Below are 19,750 nucleotides of genomic sequence, written 5' to 3'. Positions count from 1 at the left end.
CTACATAACTACATAGAATACGAAATACAGAAATATATATGAATAGCGCCACAAATTAGTCTGTCACGCGTCACAAACGAAGGGAAATGTGTACAATAAAAAAAAAGAGTTCAACTCTCTTTGTCTTTAACAAATACGTTATTAATTAATAAATGTTAAAACATTTATGAATTAATTACGTGAGAACCCAGAATGATTTTTCATTTTCGAAAAAATCGAATCGATTCTTAGTTTACGAAAAAGTGAAAAATATGAAACAAATAGATTCGATTTTTTCGAAAGTTTTCGATTGCGTAATACGAATGCGTGATACTCATAAATGTGGCATAATTAACTTTTAGTTTAGTTTAGTTATGCTTCAAATAGTTATGCGTAAAAGCTTTATGCTTAAAAGTCGTTATGCTATAATACAGTATGCTATATTGCATTATGGCTTAAATTTTTATGCTAATAGTTATATAGAGGTCTATATAACTATAAGCATAAAAATTTAAATAGGTATTTATCACTACAAAATGTTAGGGAGTTCTTTATAAATTTCTAATACAAGTAATAGTCATATTGAGAAGCTGCGTGGAGAATTGGTTTGGGTTTTTGATAAGTTTTAAATGGATTTTAATGACTTAAAAATAAACTTGCGCGATTACTCATTCTCCAACAGTATGACACTTTATTTACTATATCTAAAAGACATTTTCTATTAGGCATAGTCTCCTTTACAAAGTTCTAAATCACTAAGGCGATGATTATAACGAGTTAATATAGAAAATATCATAATATTTTCTGTAAAGTATTAGAAGGCTTATCGTCTGTTTGTTCTTAGTGCTGTAACGTGTGACCAGGAACTACAATGGTGAAATGAAAATGATATGGGTCAGCTCAGCACGCACCTCTCAAGCAGGCGCATCCCATGATGTAGCCCATCATGGACAGACGCGGCGCAGGCGGCGGCGGTGGCGGCGGCACGCGCCGGCCGCGGTGCGGCGCCCGAGACACCGCGCCCTTTCTTATCCGCCAGTGTAAGACCTCCCGCGCCCGCACATCTCTTGACGTAATCTAATCCCGACTCGCATTAGAGTCACCTTAGCCGTCGACTCCAAGCGAGAAATATTTTGTCAACAATCGATGTACCATATATTATATTTCTATGGAACGAATAACTCGGGGTTAATTGAAAATGCTTATTTTCAATGGAACACAACACATGGGACGACGCATGGGAGCCCGGAGCCGGTGCAGCGGCCGCGATCGCGTGCTGGCGGCCCGTGGCGATCGATACTGCCTGCAAACTTCGCGCCTCGCGACTTGCTAGCGTAATACGAGTCAAATGAACCGACTGTCTCAACAGTCTTCTGAAATGTACTGAAAACCATATCTAAAACACACGGAACGTCCTATAAAACAAGATCATATCCTATGTTATCACCCCGTCCGTAACTTTTGCATACAAGTTACGAACTTTAATGTCATGAGCATTAATTAACACGAATTTTATGTACTGTACTAATGTTGAAAGAGAGCAAAAAAGTTGAGTGCTAAGATCGAAAAAAATATACAGAAAGAACCTGAAGTTATGAAAACAAACACTTCACCGCCTCATACTGAGTAATGGCCTATTACGGCGCATGAAAGAGTAAGTTGATGGTGAAAATTTGTGATATAATTTTAATAATCAGCACAAAGGGTATTGAGAGCGTGAAATGGAGTGGATGAAGTGATACTTATGTATAGGTGGGATATTGAGGTGAGCCGGAGATCGAGTGAGGTTAGGGAGGGTCGGCTTGCGGCAGGTCGCGGGCCTGCGGGCGCGGGCGCGGGCGGGCCGACACTGAAGCGCGCGCCGCGGCTCCTCGCCGCCCGCCCTCGTCTCGCACCCCCCAATATTTAGACTTCACCATTACCCCAAGTATAGTCTAGGCTCCAAATCGCCTAATAGTTCTATACCTAAGCTTCTGCCAAGTGCAATTTACGGATACGGTTATTTCAAAGCCAAATCTTTCATTCATTTAAATTTATTTTATTAAGAACATTCCAAACGCAGTAAATACGTAATGCATAGATACATTATTTTTAGCAGTTATAGAAATGATAAATAATTGGATTCTTTACTAACTTTTTAACTTTGAATTTCACTGGCACTGTGCACTGATATAACGTGTTAGTAATAAGTTTCGCTCGAAATAATTTAACGCAATTTAATACTGAAAATGTGCAATTTGATTACGCGTTTAATCTAGATAGGTATCTAATCAAACATATGCTATTTAAAGTACTTACGATCTATAAAATCTTATCACTACATAGGTAGTAGGTATATAACAAAGTCGCCCGCCGCGTCTGTCTGTTTATTTAAACCACGCAACGGATTTTGATGCAGTTTTCACTGTTATTTAGAAAATGTATTAGCAAATAATACATACAAAACAGCGTATTAGACCTTGCGATGCCGGGCCGGGACACTAGTCTATTCTATACATATAATAAAACAGTAAAAATATTTTGTCTGTACATTCAGTGTTTTTGACTGAAATGCATAGAAGGATACTGAACGGAACTGAACTTTTTTGAAAACTGGAACACCTGATGGAGAACAATGATCGTCCAGCGAAACTATAGGAAATATAGAACTAGCGCCTTAACAAAAGTTATTCAGCCTGATGAGCATTTTCTGTTGAGGTATAAAGATCGAAGATTTGGACCTAATGCGGACCCATAATGGTCCAGCTAAACTATAGGAAATAAAAAATGACGCCTTAACAAAAGTTGTTCAGGCTGATGAGCATTTCCTGTTGAAATATAAAAAATTAATTTAAGCCGAGATTCTCACTGGGAATGGTGCCGGTGAAACTGTACTTATCCCGCTTATACCACTCATTGCGACTTTATGTGGCTTTCTCCAGGGTAAACAACTCTTCAGGTCTTTTTGAAAGAATTTATTTATTTATTAAAACAACAAACAGCTACATTATATATAATACAGATAAAATAATTATTTTAATCTCTCTAATAATTTTGACACTTTACCAAAAACTGTTCGGCCACGCGAACGAAATCGTGGGCATCAGCTAATCATAAATATAAAACTGTCCCAATAATCTATGTCGTAGAAATTTTATGATTGACGAATCATCACGATAAACAGCCACAGAATAGCTCATAGAGACTTGAATCGAACTAGATCTAATGTATGGATCATTATTTAGTGTGTTATAATAAACAAACACTGTATGAAAATTTTACGTGAAATCAGAATATTAAATATCATAAATATACTCAACTATATAAATACTGAAATAAATATTATGTTCAGTGCTTCCTCTTCTCATTGTATTTATAAAGGTCGTATCAGATTTTATTCCAGTCGCTTAAAGGCATCTGACGTGACGTTTGCGACCATCTAACGCTTGTATAGTAGTAACATTCCTGAGAATAACTTTCATAAGTGGTATCTAATGCTTATAATTATAAGCATTAGATACCACTTATGAAAGTTATAGGAGCTAACTACTACTAGAAATGGGATATTTCACTATTTGTTTGTTCATCAATCCATATTCAATAATAGGTCGATAGTTTTGTGATTGCTGTGACAATAGAGAGTGCGAGCAGGATGGGTCAACGCACGCCGCTCATCCTGCCAGGATGCCACTAATTCCAGGCACGCTCCCCGGCAGTCATGACGCAGGTCTGGGCTACAACTGTTACTTTTAATCACACCGTGTTGCTAACGAGCCACGAATTCATTTCAAACTCATTAACCAACATAATTTATGTTTAATTAGGAACCATTTCGGGGTAACTATCACATTTACAGCAAAAATATAAACGAGTTGGCCATACTTAGCCCAGTCTAAACATATTATATTAAATATAGAGCAGACAGACATTAATTTTTATGTTGGAACTAGCTGATGTCTGCGACTTCATTTGCGTTGCCGAACAATTTTTGATAAGGAGTCAAAACTATTAGAGAAATTTAATTATACAGACAAATGTAACGATACCTATACAGAAGATGCTAATCAGACTGAAAAATATACTTTCTATAGTTTAGTTGAAGTTGACTCTTCTTTAGATCTTCGATTTTTCTTCGATTCTCATCAGACTGAACAACTTTTATTAGAGCGTCATTTCTATTTTTCCTATAGTTTAGCTGTACATCAGGTGTTCCAGATCTTCGATTTTTATATCTCAACAAAAACTACTTATCAGACTTAACATTTTTTGTTAAGTCGTCATTTCTATATTCCCTATAGTTTAGCTGTACCATCATAGGTCTACATCAGGTGTTCCAGATCTTCGATTTTTATATCTCAACAGAAAATGCTCATCAGACTGAACAATTTTTGTTAAGTCGTCATTTCTATATTCCCTATAGTTTAACTGTGCCATCATAGATCTACATCAGGTGTTACAGATCTTCGATTTTTATATCTCAACAGAAAATGCTCATCAGGCTGAATAACTTTTGTTAAGGCGTCATTTCAATATGTCCTATAGTTTAGCTGTACCATCATTATTCCTCCATCAGGTGTTCCAGTTTTCAAAATAAGTTATACCCTATATGTTGTCCAGGCTTAATAGCTATATAACAAAAAAGTTTCATTAAAATCCGTCCAGTAGATCTTCGGAACTACTAGCGTGTACAAACAGACAAACACAGATTTTTTTTTTCAAATTCTTACTCTGTCGCTGTGACTCCATCGCCTAATTTAATTTTTATGTAAATTTATTCAATGTACAGGATTTTTTATCAAATCAATTTTATCAAATTTTATATTCTATGATGGTAGTTTTATAAACGCCTTTGTGAAAGTGTAATAATAAAATGAAATATGATGACTAAGACCATAGTTTATATTATAATTGGAGCGTGAATGTGAACTCGATTATCAATCAATAGATATAATTCGCATCTAGATAACAAATCAGCTTCTATCATAAATACTAAACCAATTTAAAGAAACATGTCTAATTGTCTACTATATTTTTAGGAACCGGATCCTTTTCTCATGAAAGTTAAATTCAATATCAACTACTTAGATCGGCGCGACAAGACTAAGTTAAGTGATCAGTAAGCTAAGTAACAACATAAAGCCCTTGTTAATCAAATGAATCTATATATAGGCCACTTAAGTACTACTGTAATCATAATATATTTATTTTCTAGATACAGCTTGTGGAATACAAAAAATATATAATCAAATATAGTAGTAGTAAAGTAGTTTTGTCTGATTTCGTTGGTTAAAAATAGTTTTGACCGGATTAGAGTTTTGATTGCAATATAATAAATTGTAGCCTTTACAATAATAACGTGTAGTATCCCTTTATAGACTTCAATAAAAAATATTAGTCAAATGAGCAATGCATTAATTAAAAGACTAGGGAATGGATACTGCGAAGTGACCTGATTGTCCATGAGATTGATGAAGCTTTCAGAGATTTATTTGATCTATAATACAGTTAAAAAATTAAAGAGCTCTGTATATCATAAGGATAAAAGCGGATCCCTTATAGGATTGTCTTGTTGATCTGCCTGCCAATGCCCATTTAACATGGACCATGGACGCGTAGAGGTGTTTTATTGTATAACGATCGAAGTTTGCTCCCACCCACCGCCGTTATGCTGATACTGATTCAGTGATATGGTATGAATTGTGTAAATATTTAGAGTAATATCATCCAGACACGTCGCCGGCTTTGCCGCTTGCATTACGATAAAGCATGGCGACACGCGTTTTTTTGGCGGCGACATGTGCGAATGTGCTATCAGAAAACGCAATTAAAGCTTTTTTTTTTTTCAAAACTAGTGGCAAACATACAATTTGATATAACAGTAACATTTAACGTGTGAACTTCAAGATTCAACATAATAGAACGTTAACATGACATCAATGCATGCATTGTAAAACGTGAGGCAGACGTGAAATTTCCGATGAAAATTAATGTAAGCTCCACACTATTGCCGAACTCTGATAGATACCGGTGCGAATGCATGAAATTTGCATAGTTTGTATAAGTGTTTTTATTTACCGCAATGAAAAATCAGTAATATATACCGAATCCGTCAAAGTTTGGCGAACTGTTCGCGGATAGTGTGGAGCCGGCATAACATGACGATCCAAACATGCCACTAGTCCCGAAATAAAAATTAGGCTTTACTGTGAGTAAAGACGTAAAGAAGGGTGCTGACTATCTGTCACACCATTTTGACACAGAATATTAATTTTCTTCACTGTCACACTATCTGAGACTTACCAATGACATTATTGTTCTGGTGGTGATGGTGCGCAGCCGCGGCAGCCGCCACCGCCGCGGCCAGCGCCGCTTGTTGCTGCGCGAGCTGCGAGGCCAGCTGAGCCTGCAGCGCGGCGTGCATGCCGGCGATCGTGCGGTCCTGTGCGCTGCTGCCGCCGGTCTCGTTGCGCGCCTCCTCGCCATACGTCGGCGAATCCTCATCTTGACATAAAAAACTATTGTTAGAAGCATTTAAAGTTTGACGCGAAGGTTTATTTTCTGAATAAATTCTATTTTTTAATTTTGTCTCGAAGACTACAAACTACTAGCATTTTCTTTTTTTTTAACTTCAGCTTATAATTGACTTCACCAGTCTCGGTCTGTTTGTAATCAAATCTTGCAAGTTAAATGTGACCTACTTGCGCATGGATGATGACAATGTATTGTAATAAGCATGATTTGATGGTGCATCTAGGATGGATTCCTAAGGAGGGAACTACTCAACGACGAACTACACGGATATAAAATTTTATAAACATATGTTAAACACATTCCCGGTAACCAAAAATCTCTTGTGCTAGGAATTTATTGTATAAAACAATGTTATGGAAAATTAGATAATATACAAAACCACTAAAACATCAAAACCTTGTTTAAATTTTTAATTATAGGAAGTAAAATTATCAGCTCCATAATAATCGTAATCTAATTCATTATTAATGAAAAGATTTGAAACAACATGGTGTAAGTGATATTTGGTTATGTACATATTTCAGGGTCTAAATTAATTAAAATACTATTATTTAATAATATAACTATAATTTTATTTTAATTATTGCATTATATGTATTTTTGTATGTATAGGTATGTTATGTCTCATTAACTTAATTTTAGCCATATCCAGAAAAGGTGGTCATAAGAAGTTGTCACAGACCGCCTAAACGTAGCACCAAATTTACTGCAATTTTCTGCTTGGTCCACCAAAGATTTCACTATACCCACCTATATTGGGTTTTCAAGGTGTGCAATACAATTAAAAATAAGTACATTTTATTTGACTGTTTCATTAGTGTAGTCGTTGGTGATTAGCATACAATTCCTTTCAGTAATTTTAACACAAATGTACACAAATGGTCCAGACGACTAGCTCATTTTTAGGTACAACACTGTGTTGTCATCATCTATACTATTATTATAAAGAGGTAAGCGTTTGTGAGTTTATATGTTTGAGACGGTTAATCTCCATAACTATCGAACCGATTTCAAAAATTCTTTCACCATTAGAAAGGTACATTTATCCAAGATTGCTATAGGCTATTTTTTATCTCAATATTTCCACGGGTGCGAAGCTCCGGGCATCGTCTAGTCGCTAATAATTTGACTGTAAGTCACGCGATCAAATTAGACCTCTGATTCAAACAAATTCTACGGAAACTCTTGTACTATCTGGCAGTTATTAGTGGACCATAGGTTCACTACTGCAATCTGGTGGAGAAAAATCTAGCAGATCTCATAGAGCAGATCCTCATTTCATGGTCACACCGACAAGTCTAATTTCATAGACATCGAACACAACTACCGCTTCGCACGCTCTTGCGTAATAGCTGTCAAATCGTGCACTTTTTAACACACCGAGGAGTTTTCACTTTCGGCTCATGCTTTCATCGATTTCGATTTTTAAAATAACCGAAATCATCAAGAAAATTTTGATGAGATCATGTGCATTTGACACATTTTACTACGTGTTAGTAGAGTTACAAGTTCAGACGTTAACATGGTTTATAGAAAGGCAAGACAATTTAACCTAGAAAGAAATCTTACTGGCTTCGGGCACCGGCGTGACGGGACTCTCAGGAAGAAGGATGCCCTTCTGCACCAATTCATCTCTATTCGCTCGGACGGATATCTTCCTTTCTAAAGCTGCAATTAAAAAAATATATATTAATAGGTAACTCGGAATGACCAACGAAAATTCAGTGTTTTGTTTCTCGTAACCTACTAAATTATCTTATGGCATAAGTGAGACTACGGATGCGGACGTGAAAAAATGAACAATAATTACATTGTTTGAATGTGAACTTTGTTTTGAACGCAAATAAAAAAGTACACTGAATTCTTTACCGATAGTGTACATCTGGAATTCTGTATGTCCGACAGTCGATCCGTTGGCGACTTATTCAATAAAAAAATTGTTCAATATGTAGTAAAAGGAAAGCATATACATAATGAGCGTTGCAAACAAAAATCGTAGTTATTAACTGCGTATAACGAATGTCATTTCTCAATTGTATTTGTTCACGATTCATGACATCGAGAGATAGCGAAGGAACTGACATATGTGAGCGAGCAATAAATTAAAATTAAGCTTCTAGTGGTCATCATATCAGGTCAAGATTACTACTTGATTTTTTAGTCTTATCGAGGAAAAAATATTTTAAAATTATTTTTATTTAGACGTAAACTTACTTCTAGAAGCAGCTTCGAACTTCTCAGATTTCTTTTTCCTCTTCCACTTCCATGGTTTGAAGAGTCTACCGAACGCGGAAAATTTGGATTTGGTCCTTTCGGCGGGTGGTGTGCGTGCGCCAGAGCCCAGACTATTCGTCCGCACCGTGGAGCCATTTTGTTTTTTTGCTGCAACCAAAAACAAGTTTCATTTAGACAAAAACTCGGCCCTATAGTTTAAGGACCTCAGCAAAAGATACGGACCACACACTCTTAAGTGATAATGAAAAGCGAGGGTCTCAGAACAATATAATATGTAATATATAAAATATAGTTATTGTTTGTATTCGCGCCTTGTTACATTTCTCTGCAAGTCAAGCCCCCATCAATACAGATAATAGACCACAAGATTGGTACCCAATAGCACTCACACATACGAGTAACATCCACACAATCAATGGCCCCATTACGTCGAGAGTCTATTGTTGAGAACTGTCCGTGACTATTACAATACCAACGGGAACTGTGCATACATGTACACCTTGTAAAAGTGAAGACTTTCATCCCAACGAAACTTTGTAATCGATATTTCACCGTGCAAGCATGTTATATGTATCACTATCAGAAACAGATGATTTGGCCTCAGAATGAGCGAATGAAGAAACTAGCTTAAGCAATAAAAAATATACAAAAATGTTTTATACAGTTTTTTTATATAACTCGTATAGATCGTACTTATTACCCTTTTTTATCTACTCGGCACCTCGATTAACACGTCAATGTCCCAAAGGTAAACTGATAAATAGAGGTAATAAGGTACACAAACCACCATAAACTGTTATAATAAATAAGGTAAATCAGAACGACAGAAGAAAACGAAAAGAAGAAAGGCAAGATATGTCACGCCATGCATAAAACAACTCACGATCTCTACGGCAAGTATATACAATTGTTATGCGAAAAACGACAGAAAAAATTTTGGTCTTTTAGGATACATATAAAGACAGTCAATAATTGATAGGAAATTAAGTTTGCAGGTTTAATTAATAATATTAATAATAAATAATATTAATATTTACATTGCTAAATTTAACGGGACGCTTGCCTGACATGAACTCTCTTTGGGAATGCTATTGTTGCCTATCAGTTATTTAGGCTTTATATCTCTAGTCGCCTCGTACATCATCCACGGGAGGATATGGAGTGAATTATTTACCTTAATTAATTACTTATTCTTAGGGCGGGACCACAAGCATCCTTCATGGCATAAAAATCTGCAATACCGTCTTGTCACAAAAATGCCTAGAGAAGTATGTTCCAACAACAGATAAGAAAAACCTCATTATGTACATTAAGACTGCCATTATGTTATCTCTGTGCTAAATTATCTGACTACTAAGAATTACAACACACTGTTCAAACAATCAGGACGAAAATAGCCGAAAGGCTGATGATAAGAAATATTTGATACATTTCTAAGCGTCGCTAAACAAAAAATTCCATTTCTCTCTATAATCTACAAAGTGAAGAATGCAATAAATGCAGAGAAGACTACAGAAAGATATTACATTCATTATATGTTTTGTTTTTGTTGCCAACGGCTTCGCCCGCGGTAGTCACATGTTTGACGCCGGGTCATTAACTATACCTATTCCGAATTGCATCAAAGTCGGCCTAGCAGTTGAGCCGTGAAAGCGTGACAGAGAGACAGTATATAGCATTTATAAAATGAGTGTGGATGACTTTGGCTTGAATTATGCTTCAACAAAATTTAAACAAATAAAAGTTTAAAAGATCATCAATCATGAAAACAAGCGTAGGAGTAGTGTAGACAATCGAATCAAATCTGGTTGGTGTGTTGGCGGGATGTTTGTTGCAAACGACTTACGACCATGAAATTAAACAACAAAAGAGCTAATGCCGTGATCAACATCGAATAGGGTTCGTAAATGGCAAAGCACATGAGTCACTTGAAAGTACATCTCGTCATTTCTACAATCGATAGCCAAATTAAAAAATATAACCCAAAAATATATATACATAGTCACTGTTCGCACCGCAATGTTATTTTTTCGTTATTCAGAAAAAAGATAAAACCTATGTTTTAACTTGAATAAGAGAGCTAGAATAGAATAATTCTACAACACCTAGTTATAATAAACATATTGGTAAACATAGCTAGGAATGCAGAGAGTATGAACATTGTACACATTGAATATTCATCCATGAATCATGCCTCATACACACCTATATTACATAATCAAGTCATTATTAATATATGCACTCCACGTTAGAAGGATGCCTAAGATTAATACTCATCTATAAACATCTGAATAATCAAAATAATCAACTCTATATTCCTGAATAAACCCTACACCAATCCAGATTTTTTTGTGGTATACCAGTTCTGGTCAAAGGCCTCGCCAATCTACTTCTACATCCATCCCTGTAAATGGCAAAGAACATGAGTTACTAATTTGCATCTCGTCATTTCTGCAATCGATAGCCAGATTAAATATATTATTGTTTTCCAAAAATAATATGTTCATAAAATCTTTGATATTACCTCTGATCGTGACGGGGACATATCACAGAGCCAAATCAAGAAAACCTACTTTTTTTTTAAATTAAAAAGGCACTTCTCACGCTTTTCACCTAATTAGTAAAATATACGGTTCATGAGAGCGTATCGAAAATATTTCTTTAATAAAATTTACTTAGGCTGTGTAATAATCGTGCCGTATTTAAAAATATCTATAACTGCTTTATAATTTACTTCATAAAAATTATTCTCCAATGAACGATTGATTGAATTTCATTTTCAATTTCAGTGATTATACAAAACAAACAACAAAAACTAAATCGTAAAATAACTGTTATTTAGAAAACAGAACATGTGACATCATCAGACCATGCATTATTCGTCAGAGGAGATAATATCACGTGGAAAGTATTGTTTGTAATGTCCTCAGCTTTGCTATGTGTATGTTTGTCACAGTGTTTTTGTTTAATTTTTTTTCAATTTTAGATGGTTGCCGGAAGAGAAAACCTTTTACATAGGTATAAAAAGTAAATTATTTTACATACGTTACATACATAGAGACGAGTTGGAATTAGATCTTTTTAAATCTCAAGAGAAGTCTTATAATATTATGTATCATTAAATATGCACATAAAGCCCTCAAACATGAGAGCGAAGTTTACAAAATGTAGAAGATTTAATTTCTGTGTTGCATATTCCCAAGATGAATGCAATGTTAAATAAAGACTTGCACGAGTTCACATAACATATTACTATAGCATAGCTATGAATCTCCAATCAGATAGGTACTATAACAAAGCCGTTTTCACTTTCAATACTTAATAATGCACTATGCGAAAACGTGGGTAAGTATAAGGTCTACCTTTGTTTGGTTGTCTTTACACTCATAAACAATGTGGAAAGAGTAAAACTACGTAGGTATATTACAAGAACCATCACGCACAATATGAAATTGATGCAGACGACAGCATGAAATTATTGGAATGCATACACTGACTAAGTTCATAGATAACTAGAAATGGCCTTGCTTGTAAGACCTCGGTAAAGGTTGTATCAAGCTTGACTTAAGTCATAAGGTCAGTTCCTTCATCCGCCTTGTCCATAATCATAAGTTACCTGCTGTGTGATAATGACACACCTTTTTGTAGATTTTGTGTTCCACATCATTAAATACCATTACACGCAAGCCAAATGATGCTGACATGCAAGGGTTACAGGTAGTTATTCCTAAAGAATTTACTGAAGTGACATCCACTTTTATAATTATAAGAATAAAAGGATAGAAATAATTTCAATCATATCAAAATTATCATTTATATTTCTTACTGGCGGCCGGTCTCGGCTTCGCTCGAATAAAACCACAATAAATTATATATCTAAAGCTTCCTCCTGAATCACTTTATCTAGTAAAAAACCCACATCAAAATCCGTTGCGTAGTTTTTTAGTAGAGACAGACATCGAGAAGCGACTTAATTTAAGCATATATAATATTAATGTATATAAGTAGTGATAATATATTATTATAATATTTACAGGTAGTCAGGATTTCTTAGTGTGTAAATATCTAAAAGCAAGTTAGTAATAGTTATCTGGAAAATATTTGCTCTGGTAAATTCATCTTATTACGATGTTGTATCATAGCATGCACGATCTGTATTAATATTATGAGATTATTTTGGCAAATGTATGTATAACTGCCACTATACAGATTGAATTTAATCTATATCATCTCAAACGTTGCCATTTGCGTGAGTAATCTGTGGTCTACTAACAGCAGCATGCCAGAGATGTAATTAGTTATACGTAGTACATACAATACACATAGAGGCCCGAGAGTCGTGCACGAACTCTTTGATTTCGCAAAGCTATTGTTAGGAATGTGGCTAGGCGTGTGAGACTAAAAGCTAAGGGGAACTGACCGGCAACAGCTGCAACCTCCTTCGCCCCAACATGCAAGAAGTCTGTGAGTGACAACGAGCTCGCAATGAGCTGCCTGCGCTCCTGAAAGTCCAGTTGGTCGAGGCTACTGGTTCTCATACCGCGCACCGCCTGGGCGGGCGCGCTCCACGACATGTCAACTACGCGAATCCATGTCGCTTAGACAGCATCTTTGGCATCAGATCAACACAAACTGTATACACCATCTCTGGACACAAAGACACTCGTGGTACCGGCACGAATAGTATAGCTACAAAGCAATCATACCGAAGTGCCTGCGCCGCGACAGACGCACAACGGCGAACTGGCGCGCGGGCCCAGAGCGCGGGGCAGGGTGGGGGCCCGCCTGCCTACCTCTGTCCCTCCTGCACGTTGAAATGCACTCGACTCGCCGCGACGAACCGCACTATGCCTGCTCGCTACCAAGTCTACATCACATCACGTCGACTCGCCACAAACCGAGACAACAAGCGAGATAGCGGCAATGCGTCCATTAGGATTACGACGGAATTTTTGCTTCATTTGTATTTAATACAGGTACTTCGGTAGGGTGAAACGGAGACGCACAAACATGTATATGACTATATTACAAAACAAAGTCTACAGTTTGAAGAGTTCACTCTTCAAACTGTTGACATTACTTAATCTGTTTCAACTCGTTAATATATTTCCCAATATAATAAATGGAATATAAAATTATCAATAAAACAAACACAAGTCTTGAAATGGCGGGATACCTAATTTTTATAAAAAAAAGAATATCCAAAGCAAAAAACTAAAACTGCGATAGGCAATCAACCTAACGAGCGGACGGTTGCGGTTGGTCATTTCGTAGAGAACGCAACGACATGGAACCGGCACTGGCCTAGTAAACAACCCCGCGCCCCTCCGCAAGGGCAGGTGCACCTACTACCCCCGATACCCGAGCTCAGCGAACACAAACCACTACGCACTTTATCCAGAGCTCCCTGTCTGGCTTTCGTTGTTAGTAAAACGGCAGACAAAATTGCATAAAAACTATCTTCGTATTTAACTAATAACGCAGTCAACTTACCTAACTCTTCATCATCATCTAACACTCCACTATCACTTCTGGTATCATCATCGATGGGCCTATGTCGTGCTTTGGTTTTACTAGCAACAAGATCCATGCTGGGAAAACACTGACACCCAAACATATACCTAACACTAATCTTGTACCATTTCTCTCATAGTTCATACAACAGAGATGACTCTATTGACTCAAATGCATATTACAACTGAGACATTACATATATACGTCAAAGATAAGATATCAGATAAGTGATATCAAAGATATAGCTTATCAAATTATTTTACAGACTTACATGCTGTAGTATAATAAATTATGTACAAACTAAACAAATTTAGTTATAATGTAGCGATAAGTATAACTTTATGTAACTTCTTATAAATTTGGATGGATTTTGGTACTTAGCCGATTTTTATGAAATTTATTATGAAAATGCACACTATGTTTATATATTTTGGATTCACAAACGAAACATAGGTTCCATATAACAGTTTGAACTTTTACCTTATTTTGGAACATCAATATGGGTAGGTTTTCATTCATGTTTTCCTTTATAGTATATTGAAAAATATTTTTAAATGGTCGCGTGTCTGTCTGTTTGAATGCTTTAAACTCAAAAACTATCGGACGGATTTTTACCAATAGATAGTGTGATTCCTGGCGACTGTTTCGGAGTAGAATTTAATATGGTTTTAACTAAGCTAAGCCGAGACACTAGTAATTCATACTGTTAATATCAATATGAATAAACCATTGAGATGTCTGCCATATGGACTCTAAGAAGAATACATAATTATATTACTCATGGAATTATGGACGCGAAAAATAGTAGAACAAATATATAGGTCCTACCTAATATTTGACCAATTTAATCAAGGATTTAGTATACTAAATGTCGACCCGAGCAAAAAATGTATCTACTACGTAATACCTGCTTCAATGATCACAGACCCAGCGGTGATTTTAAATGGATAAAGCAGCCACTGTGAAATTAAGCGTGTGCCTTCCATGTATTAATAGATGCCTATTACCCTAGAAATTAAGCGGACCATATATTTTGCCTGAAACATGCGTCGCGAATTATATTTCTAAGGGCGAACATAAAACGCTAACTAGATTTTGAATAGAAATATATAGTAAAATAAATATAATTAGTTCTCTAAAAGAATCACAGTGACGTTAAACAAATATACCAATATCAAATCAATAAGATAGAGGATTTTACGTAAAGCAAAAACCATGAAAGAGTACACAGACTGTGATGCAAATTTCCCATTCTTTTAGACTGTATCTCAGGCATACTCTATTAAAAATCAATGCAAGAAACTATTTAAAAAAGATAATATAATAGATTAAAATTATAATAATGACCTGCATATGGCATTATATTGATTTGTCTGCTTAAAATACCATTTTGTTGCCAAATATTACTTAAGTATAGGAAATATCTTTGTACACATTTGTTTCTGTTCGAGATTGGCAGGATAAGGCAAATCAGTAATAAACTGCTGGGTTTTCACGATTACGTTTTAGGGCATAACATACGAGAATTAAAGATAAAATAATTAATCCAAATTGTGTCTGAATAGAGGCAGATTTGAATTAATAGGGAGATACGAGTACACAATCTGTTTCTACATTATTCATGCGCGCATTTTATATTCACACCGACGACAATAACACAGACACAGATTAATAGGGGCTACGCTTACCTCTGGCGTATATGGGAAAATCGCCGTCAGATCGACTATGCGTAAGCATGGGTCCGTAGCACCGCCACGGCGGTCTGTCCCGCGGCGCCCTTGGGCCCTCCACGGCCGCTCACCTGCACCAGGCCATCAGAACTCAAGCTTGGCACGGAGCCCTACATATACGCAGCCCTCAACGTAGCGTCCTCACAGAATTCGCATCAATCCGCCGATGGCGGCGCCACAATGACGCCTCCGGAGCGTACGGAGGCTGCGCAGTTAATCTCGCGCGCACCCCTCACCCTTCCAAACCCCAAACCTCGGACCACCAAGCCTCTTCTCTAAGCCCGCACGCTTCTATAGGACACTATTAGTCCGTTGCATGCAAACACATCATACACATAATAGGTACTAAATACCTGACAAATGAATATACTTAAATAGTTAAAAATGTCAGTCAAACTCTGAGATTACCATGCATCCATATGATCCACAAATTTTATTTAATGCCAGTTCCAGTCTTCAAGCTCCGACTTGGGCTTCTTCTTTTCGATAGTATGTTATATGTAGATAATATTGATAGCAACATTTTCTCAACATAAACGACATTCGTTTTGATTCAGGGAATATAATTTAAAAAATAACCAAAATTTTCGATCAAAATAATGAAAATATTTGACTAAAAAATGTATGATGGCGAAGATTAGAAAATATTAGTTGGACGGAGAGAAAAAAAGGGATTTGTAATGGAAGGTCTTAATGATTGATACAACACGACGAGATTTTATTAATTGAAGGAAATTTAAAAGAAGCGCCCAGGAAGACTAAGAACGAGTTAGAATTTACAATTGGATTCAGAATAAAATAAATGACCGACAACAGCCTTTCCTTTACAATATAATGATAACATTATTTTCGGGGTGTTATCGTATCACTAACACTGATGACATAATTTATAAACTTGCAGACTCAGTGAAATATTATGGTTTTGTATAGCCTTCTACCATATTGAAATAATAGGGTAATTGACAAGGTCAGAGAATTAGATTTAAACTTGGTTGGAAAGTCCATTTTCAAAAAGTATGAAATTATAAGAACAAACTCGAAAATCATAAAAACTAAAATTTTATAACAACTTTTATTAAGAAGTCATCACCATAAACGTGATATTTAATGTAGCTGTCAAACAAACATATCTTTCTTCGCCAACATTTTAGCACGTTGTGACGTCACTTATTCGTGTCATTTAGTATGGAGCGTTTGGACGTGTCCGACAATTTTATTTTTGTCATATCTTTGAAATATCATTATCACAGTATTTTTTTCGCTGGTGTTTCTAATAATATAAGAGCCTTCAAATAGTCATCAAAGCAAAAATTTGTCAACACAAACAAAAATCTCTCGTCCTATTCACAAATACCTGTGTATATAGTCTAAGCACTACCTCTCATTTTGATTTTAAAAATGTGTAAAAAAATCAAAGCCGTTTGTTATTTTAATAGAGGTCTATAAAATTTTTAGCAATGATAAGTACTTTTTGAAAAAAAAAATGATGAAACGATGACTGATTTAAATATGTTTTTTTTTAGAATATTGACACAAAACCATGGAATTAGTAGGTACTCCGTACAGTACTTACTGAATCCATGCACAAAACAGTCAACCGGATAAATATTGTTTTTTCATGCCACTTTGAAGAATCACACAACCTATAAGGCTCATGCGCAAAACGTCTCTTTTGCAAAATGTCGCTTGGTCGCAAAACGTCTCTTTCGCAGAATGTCTCTTTCGCAGATTTCTCTTCCGCAAAATGTCGCGCCAGGGACTTGTAATGGCAATACTTTTGTAATATAGGTGAGAGTAGTTAGAAAAAAACTTATAAATGTATATGTCATTCATTACTGCCGAGCTATGTTTTGTTTGTTACTTTTTATTGCAAAACAGTAGGTAGTTTAATTAATAGGGATCAAGAAATTGAATTTATTCGTAACCAAAAAAGACATAGAACACTTATAACATAATCAGTACAGGTATGAGAAGAGCAACACAAATAAAAGTGGAAGTACATTCTATCGGTGCATAAATAGACGAGACTGTAATGCGTCACTAACATTAGACAACACAGGAAAAAATATCATTAAACTGAAGGTGGTGGGTGTATACATGTGAGTCAATTGAATTTAAAAATACAATTAAAGAACACTAACATTATTAAAACAGATTGTTTGCAAATATTTTCGTCCCATACAGCAAATTTATGAAGAAAATGACAAAATTTATTTCGTTGACACTTAAATATTAAATTTATTTTTTCAATCTTTAAAAAATTATATAAAAAATATTTTAATTCACAATAGTTGATTAAATTAACAAATTTTAGTGTCATAATGAGAATTGAAATTATTTTTATTTGGAATACAAACATGAGTCAATTTAAGTAACTTCATACTCTATATTTTTAAATAAATGATTTTGCTTTAAAACGTCAAGTTTTATTCTAAGTCCCTGGCGCGACATTTTGCGAAAGAGACATTCTGCGAAAGAGACATTCTGCGAAAAAGACAAACTGCGAAAGAGACGTTTTGCGACCAAGCGACATTTTGCGAAAGAGACGTTTTGCGCATAAGCCTCTATAGGATCATCAGTGTAATAATAAACTCAATATTCAAAGTTTTTTTCAAGATATATAAAAAAAACAATTTTTCTTTAAAGAAAAATAATATTTTTGTATTAAATTCATTATAGCAAGTTTTTACATTTTTTAATAAACTAGCGTTTGCCCGCGGCTTCGCCCGCGTGAATTTCCCACGAGAACAGTTATTTTTCCAGAATGATTTATACATCCTTCTCTGGACTTCAAACTACATGTGTACAAAATTTCAAAAAGAACGATTGAGTAGATAGAGCTTGAAGAGGTAACAAACTAACTTACTTTCGCATTTATAATATTAGTCAGATAAACTTCTTCAAAGATAAATATAAATAATGGTTTATACTAGTTTTGCACCTGACGCAATAATTTAGAGAATAAGGGAGAAGATAATAAGACAAACTTCTTAGGGCGTAAAATAAGTGAAAAGGAACCCAATCATAAGGGTACGTGTGTGTGGATTGTCTGAAAATCAGTGAATTGTGTACAAGAATGACAACAACAAAAATCATCTAAAGGAAAAGTGATAAGAAGAAATAAACCAGCTTCCATAGTAGTAGGTGTAAGCCATACCTAATTTGTTAAGTAGTAGGTGTAAGTGTGTGTGTAGTGTGTGCATAACAGTGTCAAGAAGGGTAAAATTAAAAAAAAAAATAAACTTAAGAGTGAACTTAAGAGTGACTTATCTACCAAACACTCCACATAAACCAAATATTAACAGCTATTATTTAATCTAATGAATATTGAGTCACCAAGTGCATTATGTGAACTTTAAATGTATGTAATAACACAGATTAAATAATAACCCAGTAGTAATAGTCAACATTATAATCAGTCCCCATAAGCTGACCAGGGTAGGCTCCTTTTTTAAACACAAAAAATAATAATCTAGGGATCCCTAGAGGGTACCTATTCGATCGAACATCACTCTAATTTGATGAAAGTAGAGAGCTAAACGTGACGGCGTGAAAGTGACAGAAACTGTTTTTAGCATGTTTAATTTTTCAGATTAATCCCTTGACCTATATAATTACAAGATCACTTTAATTTGTATCGCAATAATGTTCGAAATGTTGATCATAATTATAGATTGAAGTCAAAATATTGGGTCTGACCAAGACACTGATAGTAGTTAAAAGTACCATTTGACTACCATCATTATCCTGGTTAGATATAGATCTTGATTTTGACACCAGTC

The 19,750-nt window shown here is 35.4% G+C and overlaps 1 protein-coding gene across 11 annotated transcripts in view; it reads right to left on the bottom strand.

The window, feature by feature from the left end:
- Nucleotides 1-19,750, bottom strand: part of LOC128683579 (uncharacterized protein) — a 46,126-nt gene that overhangs the window by 22,245 nt on the left and 4,131 nt on the right. For 8 of the 11 annotated variants that reach the window (XM_053769339.2, XM_053769340.2, XM_053769343.2 and 5 more), the window contains 3 exons: nt 8,704-8,871; nt 8,059-8,157; nt 6,259-6,459 (listed from right to left, as the gene is read on the bottom strand). In XM_053769339.2, the coding sequence (XP_053625314.1) occupies nt 6,259-6,459; nt 8,059-8,157; nt 8,704-8,871 (468 nt within the window). Of the gene's footprint in view, nt 1-6,258; nt 6,460-8,058; nt 8,158-8,703; nt 8,872-13,144; nt 13,527-14,217; nt 14,402-15,926; nt 16,129-19,750 lie in introns of those variants that run through there. The other 3 variants (XM_053769349.1, XM_053769347.1, XM_053769344.1) reach the window with 3 other exon arrangements.

This window comes from Plodia interpunctella, chromosome 3, assembly GCF_027563975.2.
Source record: "Plodia interpunctella isolate USDA-ARS_2022_Savannah chromosome 3, ilPloInte3.2, whole genome shotgun sequence".
NCBI lineage: Eukaryota > Metazoa > Arthropoda > Insecta > Lepidoptera > Pyralidae > Plodia > Plodia interpunctella.
Note: the sequence above shows the minus strand (reverse complement) of the source record. Positions and strands in the feature narration are given on the sequence as shown.